General features: G+C 41.1%; 1 protein-coding gene across 9 annotated transcripts in view; it reads left to right on the top strand.

The window, feature by feature from the left end:
* Positions 1–20548, top strand: part of AFF2 (AF4/FMR2 family member 2) — a 364304-nt gene that overhangs the window by 190141 nt on the left and 153615 nt on the right. For all 9 annotated transcript variants that reach the window (XM_017737562.1, XM_017737554.1, XM_017737553.1 and 6 more), the window contains exon 4: positions 16190–16234. In XM_017737562.1, the coding sequence (XP_017593051.1) occupies positions 16190–16234 (45 nt within the window). The remainder of the gene's footprint in view (positions 1–16189; positions 16235–20548) is intronic.

The raw sequence follows: 20548 nt of genomic DNA, 5'->3' as shown, positions 1-20548 counted from the left end.
GGAAAAAATGAATATTAAATGATAAAATATGATGAAAATGGAAGGATAGTGCTGGATTGTCAGGCTGCTTGGTTGTTTTTCATTCATTTGGCTGTTTGTTTGCTTCTCTGTCAAGAATCTCCATGGATCAACATAGGAAGAATTTATGTGATTTTTTGATTAATATGTAGCATGTGGTTAGAAAGCTTTTATATGTTTATAGCTTTCGTCTACAATCACACAGTTCCTTGTATTGGTCTGTGTGCATATGGATGTGTGTATATGCACAGTATCTGTATGTAAATGTTTTTAAACTGATATTCTTTGTATAGAAATACTATACCCTCATGTTGCAATTTTTCTGGTTTTCACCACTCTCTTCTTTATGCTTGGGTGGTCATATTTTGAAATTTCCCCAGGACCAGTTTTTCATGCAGTCACGTTTCTCATCACATCTGAAGGATGTTGTGCTTCGCATGGTAATTAGGTCCTCTTTGTTTCATCTGCTGCACCGCTCTCTGTTACTTCCTGCAGCACGCTCACGACTGGAGGCTATTGCTGAAATGTTAGAGCAGTGGAGATTCTCTAGGAGTAAACAGCTTCATGTTAACTTGGGGTTTTTTGGTTTTTTTAACGCTGATTTACATCCTGTTTAAACCTTGTGCAATTATATTATCCTTCTTGCTTTCTTAGAATAATGCCATTTATTGAAATAATTTATTATTGCATTGTGTGGCTAGTGGGCGTATATGGAAATCATCTGAGTATTTACACAAATGTATGACTTTATATATAAAATCCCACAAGTATCTCTGTCCCTCCCTAAGGCTTGGAAAGGCTCATGGCTTAGCTGGGAGCACAAGCTGCTGTCAAATGTTGCAGAGTTTTTGCTTTCATGGCTGAAAAGAAAGCTGTGATTGTTAGTTATTCTGACCCTGCTGAGGGCAGGCTGAGGGTGGCATTGGGCTGTGTTTGGGGGCCTGAGCAGGCTCTGGGCAGAGGTGGCAATTTTCAGGGGAGCCCCTCTTTGTGGATGCTGGGGACATGGCTCAGCAGGGACTGGCAGCCAGCGCTCCTGTGAGCTTGGCCAGGCCATCTCTGAGAAGGGAACTTCTGCCAGCACAATTTTATTACCTCCCTTCTAGCTGTCAAGTTACAACAGAGAATCAACTCCTAAGTTTTTAGCTTTTGTTGTTTAAAAGAAGACTTTCCAAATCTGCACGACCCCTTTTGCTGGTGTGTCCAGCTCACGCATTTTAGGGCTGGCAGGTTGCTCCAGTGGGAGCCAAAGGGCAACTCATGTGAGGCAGCTCAGGTTGTGCTGCTGCACCAGTGAACCCTGATGGAGCTGGGGAAGGCAAGAGAAACCAGGTCAGGTTTGCCCTGAGGCTGCTGGGGAACCCCTGCCTGGGGTCCCTGCAGAGAGACATTCAGGGCAGGAGCACTGGAAATGCCTACGGTATCTCAAGAAATGTGAAGTGATCTAGTAACTGACCCTGAATTCCCTTTGAGTCGGTACAAAGCTCTGGAATGCCTTTTTGCAAAACATAACCCACTGCTACACCAGGAACCAACACATGTCTGACCTGCCTGGCTGCTGGAGGCCAGCAGGACGGTGGACAGACACGAGCCCTCCGAGGAGCTCGTGGTGGCAGGGCAGGGGTGGCAGCAGGAAGGTTTTTCACCCTGTTTTGTTGAATAACAGAGCTGGTATGTGTTGGGTATGCTGCTGGCCCAGGTGGTGCTCATGTATAAACATGGGGGTGCAGATAGAATTGGGAGAGATGTGAACAGCGATGATAGACAGTGAGTGCTTCTGCCAACACATGGAATTCCTACTGGTTGATTGTCTTTTCCTTGTTTTCCCTGTCATAATTAATAATGCTGCAGTTACTCTGATTATAATGATTGCATATCCCTTTAAGTGGTATCTAGATGGAGGTTTACATGGCATTTTTTCCTTGTTTGTGTGTTCTGCAAGCATATTAAGAAAGTATCTAAAATAATATTAGCAAACATCAAGTAAAATCCTCTCTGCTGAAGGGCTGATGAGATCATGTGCGTATGACTGTGTGTTATCCTGAGCTGACACATGGAATTAAGTCTTGGACTATGCTCACCTAGGAAGACATCATTCTGCCAGCTTTTTCTCTCTTCTGGCCATTTCAGACACAACAGCTTTTTCTCTTCATCCAGTTAAAGCAGGGCTGTTCTCTGGAAAAGCCAATGAGAAAAATCTGGCAATTCAATAATTTCTGAGAGTTTCTTCTATTTCATTTTGTTGAGCTTACTGGTTGCACACAAACAGAAGCATTTGTGTCAAAACACCACCCACACAGTTAGCCCTGCAACAATGCTGTGATTTTAATAAACTGAGTTGTATGTGGAAGGGAAACTGGATTTTCTGTTATCCCACTGGCAAAGTTGTTGGTGAGGAAAGCCTGAAATTGAGCCTTGCAGCTCTGCAACTTGGGGGACACAGTTTGTATAGTGGAAGATCAAATTTAGCAGTGCTGCCACTTCTTTTAATATTGTTTTATTTTATTGGGTTTTAAAAATTCTAGGAACTTGTGACAATCAGGATCAGACATTTAGGCATTTTCTTAATTGGCTTTTTTATTTACTAAAACAAATTCTGTGTTGTTTCTTTCTGGAGCTCCTGCCATTATTTTGTTTTGTTTCCTTCATGAAAATGGTTTAACAGGTTGAAACCAGTAGGAAACCCCTCCATTTTGGTTGTTTTAAATCATCAAATAATTTCAAAATTTCATCTTTCTGTAAGGGGTTTAAAATGTTGTTTTAAGTCCAAATCAAAGCAATTCCCCTTCCACCCTCCAATTCAAAATTATCATTAGGCAACAAATTGCTCATTGTGTGGCTTAACGTGAGTGTCAATCTTGCATTCAGATCTCCAAGTCACTGTCTGATGGGGAAATTTTTCCCCATCTGTTTCCATTTCTACACTGCAAGTTCAGCCTGGCACATGAGCCTGCTGCAGTTGTGGGGCTTGTGATCCATATTTAATTCACCTAACTTTCAGTCTTTAGCTGAGACTCCCCAGTTAAGCACAGTGATGACCCTGGCCTCTCTCTGTAGTCAGTGCAGAAGTGGGTTCACCCAGAAGGTGACTCTGCTCATGGAATATCTCAATTAAGTGCCTAAAGAATAACTTCTCTAAGATCAAGCTGCTATGTGCTTTAAGCAGTTCCACTAAAAGAAACCTCGTTGGCTTACAGAGACATGCTGATAATGGGCTCATTGGCTTGTTAGGTCAGCCAGCAAACGGATGCTGGAGGTCCTTGGGGCTTAAGTACCAAGACAGCATTGTATTTCTGGGGAGATCATGCATTTCAAGGGTGTGATGTGAGACACGAGACTGAAAGTCATCCCCAAGCTGCATTTATTCCCCTGAAATGTTCAGTGTGTCAGACCTGATTTCAGTTATAAAATGGAAATAATAGATAAAAAAGGTCAAACCATTTATTGAGGATTGACATTTACAGCAGTCAGGAATCTCCAGTTGTATACAGCTTTGTGTATATATGTCACTCCTATGTGACACCATCCTGCTGAGGATCTCCAAACCACTGTTTCCTGCTACACCTAGGTGATGGCAAGTTATCTGTTGCTTTTTTTGTTTCTACGGATGCCTAAACATCGAAATGCAGAGTTAATTAACTTGCCCAAAACTGCAGTACACATCTAGCAAAATGAAAACTCCTGAAATCTCTTTGTGGCTTCAAAATTCTTTTATCTCTTACTGTAATAAATTTTGTTAGAATAATTTTGTGAAATAAAACTGCTTGAAATTAACTGTTTTCATTGAAAGCTGAGTGTTAAAGCACTTGTGTCCTGATTCTGTTGCAGGCACAGGAGTTGTGCATTGGGTCATTGACAATTTGTGGATTGAGTGCAGTGCAGGAAAATAGGTAAGCCCAGACAGGGATCCAGAGAGCAGTTGCTACTTGTGTGGCATCCAGGACCTGGACGCAGAGTGCTGCAGGAGCATCACACTGTGTGTGTGAAGTAACTCTAGCAGCAGTCCAGAGAGCCATAGGTGATCTTTGCCATTGGGATCAATGGGGGAGGAAAGGGAGAGAGAAATACACACTCAGTTACATGCACGAACATCCACATGCAGGGTAGGAGACACCTCATATAGGCTGGCAACAGCAAAGTAATTAAAGGTGCTGAAGCAGGAAGTGCCAAGTCACCCTCACCAAGGGTACAGGAGGTTTGCTAATGTCACTGCTGATGTCCCAAAGGTATCTTGCAATTCTGGTATTTGTCTCTGATGCCCTCTGTGAGATTTGCATTGCCCTGGTCTGTTTTCTCATTGCCTTAATGGTGTGACTTTGAGAGCTGAGATCACTGTTCCTCAAGGAGACCCAGCACACCCCCAGTAAATGTGGTCTGCAGGGCTGTCTTCTTCCCACTGCTCATGTATTGCTGCAGAATTATTTCTCGGTGCTTTGAAGTAATGGGTTCGTATCCTGGCACTCAGGATTTAAGGGGCCTTGTGTAGATAAAGACAGTAGAATTTATAGAGCAAATACAACAGTAGTCTTGAAAGCATTGATAAAATGACCTATCATTGGATAACAAGTATTAGAACATGTCCCCTTTTCCCCCTTCCTGCTCCCCACTTGGAAGCTTTTTAGCCTCTGGATAAGATGTCAAGAATTACTTGTCAATCCCAACTTCAAAAACAAAGAAAAAAAAATGTTTAGACTTAATGAAACATGTCTTCTAAGTTAACTTAAATGCTTGTTTAGATAGTTTTTGAGATTAGTCTAAGAATAATAAACTGCTCTTTATATGGAACTTCCTGGCCAGAGACCTCTGGGCAGCTCCAGAATACCAGAAGAAAGGATTTACAGCCCACTGACTACTTAAAATGGTGATGTTATTTTCAGATGCAAAATCTCAGATTCCTTTTGCCTTTATGACAACTTTTGGTGAAGAGGAAAGCTATCTACTGTTCCTTCAGGTTCTGGAGTTACTCTTTATAGCATGGTGCACATAGGTCAGGTTATTTAGCTGGAATTTGGACCTTTTACAGATCTATGTCATGTCTTCTATGCAGATTTGTTTTTCTGCTTATGGCATTGGTCAGAATAAATGGAGGGATGGGATCTGCCCTGGCTGCTGTAGGGGGTTTTTTTGGCATGTCCCCAGTCTCCTAATAAATCAGTGTCTTTCCTAGTCCATTTCTGATGGCATTCGGCAGCAGGTCAGCATCCTTAGGTAAAGAAAGGCTTCCTGAAGTGAGCAGCAGTCACAGAAGGTAAATTAATGGAAGCTGGCATCTGCTGATCTCTTTGACAATAAGGAATTTCACTGCCAACATTTAAAAACCATTGGAAATGGTCTCCATTGGAAACCAGATTTCGACTTTCTGCCCTGGGCTGCCAGAAGTATTTCAGCATAAAATGCTAAAGTAAGTTGAACTTTCAATTATAATTTCAATGACTGTCTAGTGAAATGGATTAATGCTCTGGCACTGCACCTTTGAGGCTTTGGCTGGAATCTTGTAGGATAAAAATCTGTCTGCTTTGACAGTTGAAAAGGTCAGAAGTGAAATAATGTCAGGTGGTCTTAGCCCAATTCAATGTCTCGATTTAGAAGTAGATGTAAAAGTTGTTGATGTGGGGTATCATATGAGATCTTTTTCAAAAATACAAATATTTTTATTTACATTTTGTCATCAAAATTAGATGCAGACAGCTGCATTTGGGAGAGCTGGAGCTTAGTTCACCCTTCAGGAACACTGGATTGCAAAGTGAGCAAAATGCAGGTTACAATATGCGGTACCTTCAGCTCAAAAGCTTGATTTCAATCAACTTGAAATTGATTTCCTGATATTTGACTGTGTCAAGGATAGTTCACTTAAATATTTTTAAAGTTTAATTTGGGAATTTTTATTAGCTGAGAGTGTATAGAAAGACCATGTTTTTCCCACTGTTGAGGCAGGGCAAGAGGTCTCTTCAATTTACTTTTTGAAGCTGCTGCAATTCAATTCCTAATCTTATTAAATAGGATTGTGGTTAAGGAGCAAAATATGGATATTTGCAGAATGCATTTTTCTCTTATTTGAATACATACTTATATAATTTTATATGATGATAATGTATAAAAATAAATTGCTTCTCCAGACATCCCTGCAGAAAGGTCACTATGCAAAAATGTGTGGCAGCAGTAACAGGAATTTCTGTTGGGAAAAGGAGCAAATCGGGGCTTGGGGCTGTGTGTCTCAATGATGGGGGCAGTGGCTAACAGAGCTCCAGAGCATCTTTGCTGCTTTTGATCCATCCCAGCCCCGCTTCTCCCCAGCCCTCCTCACATGTCGGGCAGCCTTGGCCCTGCTCCACAAGTGAAGTCGCAGATTTGCTTTGCTTGTTTCAATAAGAAACACATACAGGACAGTGCAAATTGAAAATCAGCCATCATGCATGCTACATAAATTACCCGGTTCTGCTTGGTAATCCATTACAGATGATTAAATAAATGAGTGGCTGTGTCCTGTTCAGCACTGGTAAATCTTTGTTTTATTTAATTCCTTGTTCCTTGTATGTGTGTGTGTATGTGGGGTGTCGTGGGATTTTTTCTAGTTGGGTTTCCATCTTAAGGCAAAGAAACCACAGTCTCCATGTGATCATGATGCAGTGCAAGAGCTGGTGGGACTGTCCATATGTTGTAAAGATTAATTGGTATTCAGTTAGGGCCCATAAAGCAGGGCATTAGCCTCTGCTTTGCCTTCAGTTCATGTAGTGGGCACAGACAGAAGTCTGTTTCTGATGTGTAACATGTACTTTTTAGCAGGCTGATCCTCCCAGTTGCAAAACCTTAGAAGAGCTTCAGAGATTCAGGTACTGCTTAATGTGGGGCAGTCATAACACTTTGCTTTGCTCTGCTGAGATCTGCTAAGTGGGACCCAGGGGACCATTGAAACCACAGAATTATCTTTTATTTGTTCTATAGATTTTTCTGACCAAAAAAAAATGTAATACATCACTATCTTCACCCTTCCAAGACGTGTGGTTTAATTGCGGCGTGGACCCAGAGGGTTGTCAGTGTTGCCCATGGTGGGTGCCAGGGGTGGCAGAGGCCAAGTGCCCCCACTGCAAACCATTATTTATAAAGGAACAAAGTGGTAATTTTGCAACTATCACTGCTCAAATATGGGGCCGTTTCCCTAGTAATAAAACTATTACTCTGTAACTGTTTACTTATCAGGCGACCATTATGTGATTGATGACCTGAAAATGGAGGTTATCTTTCAATTCATTTGAAATGCAAACTGACTAGAAAATCTATAGTTATTGCCTCGTATTTTTAAGCAAAATCAGGCACCTACATTGACTTCCTATTTACATTTCTTTGAGAAGAAAAATCACATAAAAGCTATCAAGAAACACATTTCACAGCAGGCAAATTAATTGGTTTTACTGTATTTGAATGGAGGGTTTGTCAAATAAAACATGCCATGACAGTTAATAGTGTCATTTAGAGGCAGAAAATTATTGGCTTATTTGTTATTGGATAAAAGGAAGGCAAACACTTTGTATTAGGAAGTTTTAATGTGTTTAAAATCCTCATTAGGGATTTATGGACATTCTTGCTTAGCATAGCGCCTCATTAATTTGAGGCTAAACAGTTACTTCTGTGTTTCAATTGCAATTTTTTTTCCCTTTTCTTTAATTAGATCTCGCATTAGAGTTTGGTCTCTACACCACTGGAGATGTAGAATTAATTAATGTGATTTATAAATCTAATAGAAGTGAGTTATTCTTAGATATCTTTTCATTTTAGTGAGCAGTTTAACTGCACACAGCATAAGTGCACACAGATCTAAGAGATTTGGGGAGCTCAGGAAAAGTATGCAACTTCTGCATTGAATACATTTAGCAGTGTCCCTTGGCATTAATAGATCAAAGCATTTTAATTAGAAATGTAACTAAAAGAGAGACCATAAAGATCCCATTCAAAATCAGATTTTCCTTGTTCTAAGTTCTGTACTGTCCAAAAAGTGTTATTTTCACTCCCCTTTTGTAGATGACCATGACATTCAGTGGCAGTTGGGATAATTGCATGTCTTACTATTTAATGAGCATAAGATTTGATTCTTAATGTATTTTGAGTTTGGATGCAATCACAATAAAACCATCTTCATTAATGGTACTACTTTGTTTGTATTAATAAAAGGAAAATATATTTTATTTCCTATAAGAATTTAATTTGATTGAAGTTTGTGTTAAAAATGTATCTGTGTAGGCTAGTTACGCTAACAAGTAGAGTTGGTGTTTAAACCCTAAGATATTTCAAAATACATTTGTTTCCCCCAGAGCAGGAACGGGTCTTTGCCCTTTGAATTCTGGCCTTCTATTTTGAAGACAGTCTGAGGTTGCGGCTTGCACATTGTGACTGTAGTGGAAGGATGTATGAAAACAACTAATTTGCAAACAAGCTCTGAGCAATTAGTTTGCGTCCCAGCACTGGCCTTGCAGCTGTGCAAACTGCCATACAAATTATACCCAGGAGTACATTCTTCTGTGAGGACATTCATATACCTGCTTTAAAAAGCAGAAGTGAAACAGGTAACCAACACAACCACCCACTGTATCCGTGTAGTCACAGGAGAGGTACTGCCAAATGTAAATACACATTTAAGAAGGTTCCTCTTTAAAACCTCCAAAGAAATGGTACAGTCTGAATTCACGGGGTCAAATAATGCTTCAGGTTACAGTGGTGCAATTTCACTGACATCAGGGGAGTTTTGGTCCTGTCGCAAAGGCCACAGTCTGAGCTGGTGACTTTGCTACTATTTTAGCAGAATTTACACAACTCTTGTCTGATGCTGCTCTTGTGGTGGCACATACTGGGAACAGACACCACATTCCACAAATGTGAAATAGATTTAAAGGAGATCCAATTCAAACTTACATTAAATTTAGACAGCCGGGTCTGTATAGTAAAGGGATTTTGCATGATTTCCAAGAGGTTCTACTCAAACGATTACACTGAGAATAAATACAGTGTCTAATTTACATTCCCCTAACTGAGGGCAAATGGACTTGTAAGCGAAGCTCCCTTCATGCCTTTTATACTGCTTCATTGTCTTAGGAGAAGTTAAATTTCATTGACACTGGCAAAAGGAGGAAAAGAAAGAGACACTTGATCATTATTTGTGCCACACCGCATATCTCACCGCAGCAGAGGGTTGCACAGTCTGTTAGTCAGGCTTGAATGTTTCAAGTGGACAAGTGCACGGTGGCATTTTAGGTCAGGGTGCCTTTTATCATCACTTTAGTGGAAATGTATAAGGTAACGTCTTCCAGAATAAGGTGAAAATGCCAAGGCACGTAAGAAAATGTATGTATTTTATGTAGGTAAATAAGTACTTGGAAGTTATTAGAGAAAGAGGAACAGAAAGAGAGGAAGGAAGAAAAATAAGTTTGACATTCCAAATTTCCGTACTCTTTGTCAGTATTAAATGATTGTAAGAGTCTTTATGCAATCCAGTGTTTTGGTCATAAATTAAGTACTGCAAAAGCCACTTTTGTTGGGGCCTGGCTTAATACTGACAATATCAGATACTCTGGTATTATCACTATGGTGTTTGTCTAAAATACTACATTCAAAATATTCCATCAGTAAAGTGTGCAGCCTTACCTACAAAGAAACTCTCAGGAGACCCTGAAGTGAGAGATCACTTTATCAGTCTTCCCTCCCTATTAGAGTTTGGCAATTTACTGCATGAAAATAATGGTGAACCATTGAGTTTAAATTGAACATCAGCATATTGTGCTTTCACGGAGACTGTTTTATGCCGATCAACACTGAAATGGTGTTGTTAAAAGAAAACACCAAAGAAATGAAAAAGGAAAAAAATGGACTAAATACAACACATAGTGGGAAGAGCAAGGAAAGTGTAATTGTCACATCCATGTCAGTCTGGTTTAAAAGTTGCTGTAGCAGAACTAAATGCCAGTGAAAAAACATTGTCCTTGTAGTTGGATTTGCTCAGACTGGTAAAAAAGGTCGTTGTAAGCTGAGTTCTTTGTAGGGAGATGAAACTGAATCCCTTTCAGTGTGGGGTTAGTCACCACTCCTGGTGTGACTGCACAGGAGAGGAGCATACAAGAATCATTGGCTTTTGTATGAAACTAAAGGTACCCACTGTGGGCAGCTTTGGCTTCTGAACTAGAGACTTTTTGGGAAGGCCACTAAAATCAGTGTGAGTCTGATTCAGTCATGTTTTGGACCACACTAGTAAGTTGTTTTTCCTAGCTAAGGTGCTTTACCTGGGGGAAAAGGCATAAACTTCTGTAGCCACCACTGGAAGCGCAGCTCTGACTACAGGCCAGGCTGCCTTAGCTTAACAAATGAATTAACTTGCTCCTTAAAATTCTGTGTTTTCAGGTTCTCCAGTAAATGCGTATTTTACACAGCTTCTGCAGTATTTGTATTAAAGGAGAAGGGAGGAGCAGCTTTCTGTGTTTTGTTTTAGGCAATAGTTTTTCTTTCTCAATTTTTTATATATATAAAAAGCATATATTTCCACAGACATTTTAATCAGCCCCAGGAGATATTTCTGGGGTTAAAATAATGGGAAATGTAGTCTTCTCATGGTATTTTGGTTCCAGGATGGTGGAGGCACTAAAAGAAAACAGTGGATATACATTATTTAGGAGCCACAAATGGCTCCCTTGAAAATGAATAAGCCTGTGAAAAACACATGTATGTATTTGAATACCAAGGGAGCAATTTTGGGTTTGTTTTTTTTAATACCACCATGTTTGACTTCATTCAGTTTCCTCCAAAATGCAAACATACAGCCCTAAAGTATGTTGGTGTTATCTCCACAAATATCAAATACACCAGAAAAAAACTACCATCAGGTTGCAATATTCATTCCTTGCTCTTTTGCTGCTCCCATTCTGACACATTTGCACTAAAGTTAGTAAGGGAAGGGCCAAGAGCCTCCCAGCTAGTGAGATTAGTTGGCATCTGTTCCAGGTGTCTTTAACACGAGTGACACTTTTTGGACACAGTATTGAGATAGGAAACAGAATCATGAGCTGTGAAACAATCCAAGGAGGTTTGAACAGGGGGCTCTGAGCAGCGGTGTGAACTTTACTTGAAGTAAATGTGGAACAATCTTCTCAGAAGAAGAAATGTGTAGTCAGATGGCAGCTGAGGGGAACGTTGGGAGCAACTAAAGTGGGGAAATGAAGCCTGAGTATGCAAGAAAATACTGATGGCAGTCAAAGGAGAGATGGTGATGGAAGGACATGGGTGCGTGCTCCACATGCAGGTGAAGTATTGCATGTTCTTAGATTCGTAATGAGCATATAGCAAGAATCATATAGGTTTGGAAGGATGTTCAAAGATCATCGAGTCCAATGTGTTGTATCTGGAAACTCTGCTATTTGTAGTACTGCCCCATCCATTTCCCTCTCATATTAATCACAAAAAATCAGAAAAACCAAGCATTCTCTGTTAATGGGAAGCCTGGCACTCAGAGGACAAGGCTTGTGCTGACTGTCCTCGTTTTGCTCTTTCTGGTTTTCTAAGTGTTTTCCTCTTATCACTGTGTGGTGCACACTGGAAATGATCAGGCATTTCCAGTGAAGGCACTCAGAGGACAAGGCTTGTGCTGACTGTCCTCGTTTTGCTCTTTCTGGTTTTCTAAGTGTTTTCCTCTTATCACTGTGTGGTGCACACTGGAAATGATCAATCAAGGCTCATGCACTGGATCTTTTTATGGTGGCAAGTGAAAAATCAATTTGTGTTTGAAGGAGTAAACAGTAGCATGAGTTTCATTTCCCCAGAGTCAAAATGGATTCCTTGATAAAGGAGATGACAAGGAAAGCTGAGCTCTTGATGTATAAGCACACAGGTGCTCATGTGCAAGAAATGAGTGGGCTCCTACATTCATTTTACATGCTACACTTATCTATTCAGTAAAACAAAGATAGGAAGAAGAGATTACTTGTTGAATGCCAATTGCGTGTCAATAAAACCGGGGGGATTGTTCATGAACAGTTTATCCAGATGAAAATGTAGTCGGTCAATTCCGGCAAAGACATTATTCATGCTGTATTTCTGCTTTATGGCACTACATTTGAATTTTCAGAACTATTCTCACAAGTCTGTTGGAAGATTGTGTTGCTAACATTTCTGAGAAATGTCTGCTATTGGATGTAAATTACAGGGAAAAGAGTCTTTGTATGATATTTCTGTGCCACGAAAACAAAATCTGATCTCATGCAGGTTAAAAATTGTCCAGGAGGTAAGAGTAGTCAAGGAACTTTAGAATGAATAAATGGAAGGTTAGACCAACGTGACTCATCAGATACTGTAATCATTCACCCAATGTCATTTGATCTGTATAACATTAAAGGCTACTGTTCCCTCACTCTTAGATTTCTGCCCTCCTTCCCTCCCTTTAAACTTCAGCACTGAGCCACCCAAGCCATACATTAAACCTTTGGTTCCACATCATTTAAGCTCTCTCCTCTCTCCTGTGAGACCAAAAAGTGAAGAAAACTGTAGAATACTGGCTTGTATTAGGTGGAATATTTTGACCATCTGACCTTTCCTTTTCTCTTTTCACTTTTGTTTTAGCAAGCAATATTTAAAAGTAAACATGAAGCTTTTTGATGCAAAAGAGTTTTGCCAGATTAAAGGAAATTGGAAGATGAGTTCAGTGTAGCATGTTGCTGTTGTGAAATCTTCTTGCTTTGATTGAAGTTTTATTACCTCAGGACGTCAGTCTGCAGCTTGTGTAGCATTCACTGTTCTTCACTGTGGGGTTTGTGAATGTACTGCCAGCCGAGAGAAGAGCTCATGATGTGAATTGCAACCACTCGGTCTTGCAGAAGCCGAATTCCTGGAATCTGCCCTTTCAGCTGAGTTAGACCATGCTGCTCACAAAGGAAGAAAAGCACCAAAAGCATGCACAAGTGCAAGCTGTGCCCTCCTTTTTAGACTCTGATTAGTGACGAAAGCTGAAGAGGAGAGAGAGGGGATGGAGAATCACTTAATGGGTCCTAAAATGCTTGATTTTTATTAGATTAGGGAAGTAGTAGTATGGGATGAATGTCCAATCTTGGCTAAACTACAGGAGGAACGTGGCAATTTATTAATGGCAATTCTAATAACAATTTGCTGTAGCGCTAGCACTTGAGAAAGTGATGAATATTGTATCTGCTCAGTTTCATTCTGTCCCAGTGAATCTCTGCTTGGATGCCATGGTGTGCCATGTGGGCCCGCTCACACTTGTTAGCTGAACGCGAGTGTTTATGGACAATTAAACTCGCAATTTTTAATTCACACTTTGAAAGGTTGAGAGGTTGTTCTTTCTTTTTTTTTTTCCAAGACAGACTAAATTTCTAATAGATCTGTGCCTTTCAAGTCTCTTAGAATGTGCAACTGCAGCATGAATTTAGAAAAATGGTCTCATTTCTTTAGAAATCCATTAATAGTAATGTACTGAAAGACTCTTACATTGATCTTCTCTCTGATAGCCATGTTGTAATAATTATTCTTTTAATGTTTGCATCAATCTAAATGTTTTCCTCTTTGTGCTTGCTCCTACTTGGATCTCCCTATATGACAATCACAGCACTTTGACATCTTGCAGTGCTTTAATACCAGTGATTGAAAACAAAGCAGTGCCAAAGGGAACAAAAGTTCTGTCAAGCCATTAAAATCTTCTTTGCCATTAACACAATTAAATTGATGCATGAGCATTTAAAGTTATTAGCAAGTGCTGCCAGCAGAAGCTGGTTGCGGTTGCATAATATATAGTGGGCTTCATTAAAAGTAAAATGGTATGTTTATTGTTATTATCATCATTAGTTCTGAAGTAACATAAACAGGACTGTGAACTGGGAGAGGACTGTGAGACAACTAAGAACATACATGTCCTGTATTGGGACACAGTCATCACTTCTCTAAACAAAGAAATACATGTGGTACTTTGGCTAACCATTACAGCTGGCATGTGTAATGGCAGGGAAGGGTGTTAAATAAAGAGAGCTTCTGTACCTCTGCTGCTCTCACTCTTCCTAGTCTGACTCACTGAGCTGGATTTTGGGCTGCTCCTGTTTCTGTGGTGAGAAATTTTGTGGTTGATGTGTACACTGTAAGCTTTTGGGGGACTATTTGTTTTGTTTTCTCATATTCCAACGTATTAGTTTTTCAACGAGAAAAATGAGGCGTGTATTAGAGACACATGTTCTGTCCCACTGCACGGTGCAGTAATACCCCTGCTTGCTAACCTTTTGATTAACCATATTTCTCACTGAATGGGGAGCTGGTCTGAGGAATGGAAAACAGATTAGCAGAGAACTTAAAAGGTATTGAGAGGGAAAATAGTGATTTAAGTGAAAAGGAGGGAGATGAAGGAAGTCTCATGAAGTCCAAGTCCTGTGGTGTAAGGATGGACTGCATGCCTGTTGCAGTTCATGCTGACCACCCACCGGCAGTTCTGAGCCAGGCTTGTTAGGTAATTTGAGCTGAGTAGAAACTGGGGACAAGAGGTAAGGCTCTTTTTTTGGTTGTTTGGCAGTTTTAAAGTGATATTGTGGAAAATTATAATCTTTAATAGATAAAAATCACTAATACCCCTGTGGTGTCGTCATATTCACTTGTGTAATCCTTTACCAAGATACTGGTGAACTGTTGGGCATTCAGAGAGCAGTGATGAAATAAGCCAAAGGGGAGGAAAATCTTGTTTATCAGGAAGGAAGGTAAAAAGTTGAAAATGCAGCATTTGAGAAAAATGGAGTATAATTCTGCATGTCTCTGTATAGTGTAAATGTGAAGGGAAGTAATGAATTACTTCCAGTAGTAGGAAGAGCTCTACAAAAAAGCTGAGGTGACACTGAAAACAAAATTTTAACCATTTTAAAGAAAGTACCAAGTAGTTTACAACACTCCAAATTTTATTAACGGAAGGGTACTAGAAGATACGGGGAAAATGTGCTACATTAACAGAGCATGAGCTTGGTGATCTAAGAGGTCTCTGTGGTCTTTGACTTTTGTAGCTGTGTGGATTTATTCTTGAAGCTTAGTGCTGGCTGAAATGCAGGCAGAAGGCCATGGTCGCTGCTTTTGGTCAAGCTCTATAGCAGATTAGGATGACAGGGATTAAGTTTAGTCATGAGTATCTTTCACCAAACTAGTTACTAAGGGCAATAAGGTAGAAGAATCAGGCAGAAAAGTCTCACTGAATATTTATGGCACAGAGGACTTACCTGTGCTTTGGTACCTTCCTGAATATTGTCTCTTCCTCTCCTGCTTTACCCTGTGATAAAAGCCACCATAGCTACTTACAAGTGCCACAGAATGGTTGTATATACAGGTCACATCTGCCTGTTGTTTCTGTAATTGTTCACAGTTTAAAGATTTTGTGCTCTTTCGTATCCTTGGAATGAGGGATTGTGGCAGATGCTGTAAGTACCATTTAACAAGTATTTTCAATTGGAATATTTTAGCAGCATCATCGTGTGTGTGCGTGGGTGTGCTTGGGTGCAGAGGTAAATATCGTCTTTCTGAGGGGAGAAGGAGCAGCTGTCAGGCCTCTTGAGGTGGATACCTGTGTGCTGTGCAGGCTGCAGAGGACACGGAACCTGCAACAGGCTGATGGAGTGAGGGACAACAAAATCAGCAACCACCCTTATAGTCCAACCAGTATTTTACTACAGTATGTATTTAAGTTTTAAGAGCTCTCTGGGCTGTTAGCCTATTAAGCTGTAGGATAAGATAGTTGATGATAACAGCTTTCTCCTAACTGCTATCACCTCTGTCCTTCGCTGCAGCATGTGGCAAGTTAAACCAAACCTCGCCCTCTCTCTGAAGGCTGCCGATAGGAGTAACAGTGGGATCTTCTTCAATTACAGAAGTTTCAGGCAATTCCACTGCCAGTTCTCAACTGTGAGGAAATCAGAGTACTTTATTGCTTCAAAACTGTCGTTAGTAACACAAAGCAGCGTGGAAGAAAAAAAACAACTTTTGACAAAATGGGTCCTGCTGATGATTTATGTTGATCTGAACTGGAAAATTTGGTAGGCAGCAAGCATGGATACAGCAGTCTTCAAACAGAGGCAGTTGCTTGTTAGCTGTTCACCTGTGTGGTTGTAGTCACTGAACTTTGCATCCAGCACCTGACTAAACATTTCTTTTTTTTCTTTAAACCTAGGTTGCCCTTCCCAATGATTCCAGCTGTGTGGAAGAAATACTGCGGGTAAGTAATACCCTTTGCTTTTTTATCTCCTGTATAATTGTAGTGCTGTTATTTTCATCTTCCAAGGAGAGGGCTTATAGGGCTGTCTTTAACACTGTAGTTAAATAATAACATATCAATGGGTCTGTATTAAGAGACACAGACAAGGGGTAGGCCCAGGGTGCTCCTTATTAAGATCAGTTCACCTAATACTCTGCATCTGCCAGCTTGTTTGAGTCAGGATTTACACATGTTCCTGCTCTTTTCAAGCTCTCAGTCTCTGAGTCTATCCAGGACACGTTTCTCTCCTACCCTGAGGTAGAGTTGCCTTAATTCTCTCACTCACAAACTGACCTACAGTCTACTTCCTTCCCCCAGACTACAATTGCTCATCATTCATGGTTTTGTTAAAGACTTACAGACGTTTTTTCTGTGGTCTTTGGTCAGTGATTGAATACAGAAAATTGCAACTCCAAACTGAGAATGGCTTAATTGCAACAAGATCATGTAATAAAAAGGGAGTGTGCACAAGTTATATGCCTTACTTCAGGTGTAAGATGGGCTTTTCTTCAGACACCCCAACTTTGGGGTTCCCTGTTGGCAGTGAGATTTGCCTGGGGGCAGTTTTGCAACCCACCAGTCCCTCTCTCAGATTTAGGTTTCTGTCCTCATGGGTTGAGTTTCCCATCTATCAGAGCTACCTCCCTGGGATTGCCAGCCAGCCTGCTGGTTTTAGATGTAGAAGGGATAAAATTTCAGTGGGAATTTGTGCCAGCCATATCCTTGTAACTGGGAGGTAGTGCTGCAGACTTTCCCAGACCTGAAATCATGTGTAACAGTCATGCCAACTTGCTTGCAAACACTTACTCTTCCTTTTAAAGTAAAATAAGCTTCTCACTATTCACTGCAATTTGGAGTTAAATAGTTTGGAAACCTTGCTCCTGCTTTGTGAACACACATTATCTTGGGCTGCTCTAGATGTCCTTATGGGTTGGCATAAGTGTGTTGAGGCAGCAGGCAGGCATGCTCATGCAGACCTGCAGTAAGGGAGAAGATCCTGCATAAGCACACAGGAGCAATGAATGCAAGGAAATAAATAACATTTACTTTCAACCTTCAAAGTGAGCAGAGATTTATTACCTACAGAACACTAAGGGAGCAAAAGCAAAGGAAATGTTGAAAGGCTGTGCAAGATACTTGGTACATTTTCAGTGTCTTCTTCCCCTCTTTATATATTTCAGTTAGGTTCATTACTATATTTGGAATGAATGACTTGTTGGCTGGGGAAAACAGTTGTTTTCAGTAAACAGCATCAAAAGAAAATGTGATGTGGTGAATTTCAGGGATCAATCATCCAGGTGACAGTTTTAATGTGGGAACAGTGCGCATTAATCACAGGAAACAGAAATGTCTTTTTTCTAATCAAGAGTGGTGACCCTATTTCCTACCCCATGACTGTAATTTGAGTCAACAAACAAGCACAATATGCTGGGCTTCCTTTTGAAACCTGTTGAGATTGGAGCAGGACTTTCTGTTGCCTTTGGAGGATGGAGATGAACTGCAGAATCCCCGCTCCTGCCACCGGTGGGCCACTGAACTTGGGGCACTCTTGGGGTGCAGAGAGCAGGAATTTAGCAGGTTTCCATGTCCCTGGGGATCTCTCTCACAAGACATGTAATGGGCATGGGAAGAAGGGATACAAACCAGCAGATCGTCCTGGACTAAAGCTGCAGGTGCCCAGAGGCATCCCCTGTGCCCAGCCTGGAATAAACCTGTCCACCAGAGCCACTGGCATAGCCAGAAGGCACCTTGAGCACGTGACACCTGTGATGGGGTGCAGATGCAGTCTTGGCACGTGGACCTCAGCCGTGGTTCCCCTGGGGTTGTTCTCCCTCCCATGTGCAGGAGGGTGGTTTGGTGCTGCCTCACGGGGTCTCTGTGCCCTTGGGGCAGAGTTGGGCTGTTCTGGGTAGCCACAGGCTGCCTGCAGCCTTTGGGAACCTGCCTGCACTGGGCTGCACAGCCCTGCCTGGGTGAGCACAGCAACCACAGAGCTGCTGTGGGACTGCCCAGAAAGACCCAGCAGACCCCAGCCCCAGCTGGAGGCCCTCAGGGCAGCAGCTCAGGATTCCAACTGCGTGTGGTGCTGAAGCACACCTGGCAGTAGAGGTACCTGGGTTTTGTCAGAGTTTTACTTTGTTCTTCTCAAATTTATGCTGCAGAACAAGCTAGCAGGAAATGTGTTTTCACTGCATGCAGGGTATCATATTCTACTTGACAGGCAATGGAGAGAAAATAAGTAAGGGAATGTGATGCCCAGCAGTGGTCAAAATCCAGTCTTTGGGCTCCCCATGGAAACCCCATGTCAGAAGATTAAGGTTGGCTGCTCCACATGAAAGAATGACCCTTGATTTCAGCAGAAATTTGCACTTTGAGAATCTAGATTAAGTTTCCAGCCCTGACAGGTACTTTTTGGCCTTTCAGGGGCATTTACATAGGCTCTGATTAACTTTTGGGAGTATGGGTCTCAGCTCCCTCGGTAAAAAAACCAGGTTATTCACATTTCTGTCCTGTCAGGGGTGTTACAGAGGTAAACACAAAGGATTCCAAGAGAGTCAAGCCCCAAAGGTGGACAGCTGGGCTGTAATTGTGCATTTTGCCCCTCCAGACCACTGGCAACCCCTGGCAGTTTCTGCTCTGGGCCATGTCTGCTGCCAAGCTATGCTCCCTAAAGGGCTGGGGAAGGGTGCTCTGCCTGCCAGCTTCCCTCCCTTGGACCAATGCATACCTTGAAGTTTGCCTTTTTTTCTGTTTTTGTTTCTGATTCGTTTTGGCTTTTCAAGTTGGGGAATTTAGTGATTTAATTCAGTTCCATCCCTCAGAAAGACACAGTAACTCTCAAGGGTTTCTTTGCTAGGCTTTACAAGGAAGAGGTACTCCTGCAAAGATCTGTGACCTCTGATTTTACACCACTCTTTTTTCAAACTGAACTTGATTAATGGTTTCTGTAATTGTAGGGGATTCTAATTCCTAATCTGTCTTATTATTTTTTTTTTCCATCTTGGAAAAAAAAGGTTTAATTGAATTTATATTCTAAAATTTTCAACTGAGTGAGGGGAAAGGTCTTGACTCCATTCAGACCCCTGAGTCTTCAGAGACAAAATTTCACAGTCCTTTAGATTTCCTGAAACACTTAGCTACTTATGTCATCTTGTGTAAATGCTTTAAGGACTGCTCCCAATACTACAGCCAAAGGTTAATGGCAGACCAGTCTCCTGTTGATTTTACTTTTCTAACCAGAATGGCTGAGATGGTTGTGAAAAATAATAATAAATAATAGTAATAATAATCATCATCATCATGTCTTATATAACTGAGGCCAAACAGTAGTGATAGCACAGATTGCATTTAATACAAGTTGCTAATACCAAACTGAATGATAAAGGAAAGTACCTGGTGGTCAACACGTTCTTCTGTTCCAAAATGTTTGGGTTTTTTTTTTTTTTTCCAAGCCAATGCAATGGTTTTGAAAGTGTGGAATATGGAAGACAGGCAATTAAAAATATGTGTGTGTAACTCACATTTTATTAATATGGATTTAAATTAAGTTGTCACTTGCTATGTACATCCATTGAAAAATGAGTTCATTGAAATGTTGTGATCCAAAGTGCAGATGGGGCGGGAGAGCTGACATTTAAAACCAGTCTCCAAAGCTGTTACTTGTGCCACTTGTACCAGTGCTTTACATCAGTGTGCCTTGCTGTCACTGCATGTGATGTGAACCATATGCTGGCCCAGGCAAAGGGGGTGTGTAGGTGACACTGAGGGTGAACAAGCAGTGATCCTTTTCCTATCTGTGGAGAGCACAGAAGGGACCTTCCTTAGCGTTGGTTTACCTCTGGCTAAAGAGTTGATAGGCACACAACATTGCACAGGGGAGAAAGGAAATGTTATTTAACTAAATTTTCTGGAGGACTCGCAGTGTAAATTGGACGTTTGGGCTGGGTGTTCAGGCAATCCATTGGACATAATCCAGCAGCAGCCAGGCCCTGGTCTGTGCACTGCAGCTTTCACGGCTGTGTCGTAACCATCTGGGCAGGCACTGCTGTCTGGAAATCCGTCCCTGCTTAGAGGAACAAAAGAATTCTTGTACGTGCATATTCACTGTAGGAAGGCTTCAAGTAACTAGATGGACTTCTGATGTTATGTGGACAGCTGTGATACTAATTAGAAGCTGTCTAGTCTGGAAGCAAAACAGATCCCAAATATAGTTCAGATTGTAGTAAGTGTAAAAATGACTGGAGTTAAATGAGCAAAGTCTGTAATTTGTATGGT

This window comes from Corvus brachyrhynchos, unplaced genomic scaffold (genome assembly GCF_000691975.1).
Source record: "Corvus brachyrhynchos isolate BGI_N302 unplaced genomic scaffold, ASM69197v1 scaffold346, whole genome shotgun sequence".
Classification (NCBI taxonomy): domain Eukaryota; kingdom Metazoa; phylum Chordata; class Aves; order Passeriformes; family Corvidae; genus Corvus; species Corvus brachyrhynchos.
Note: the sequence above shows the minus strand (reverse complement) of the source record. Positions and strands in the feature narration are given on the sequence as shown.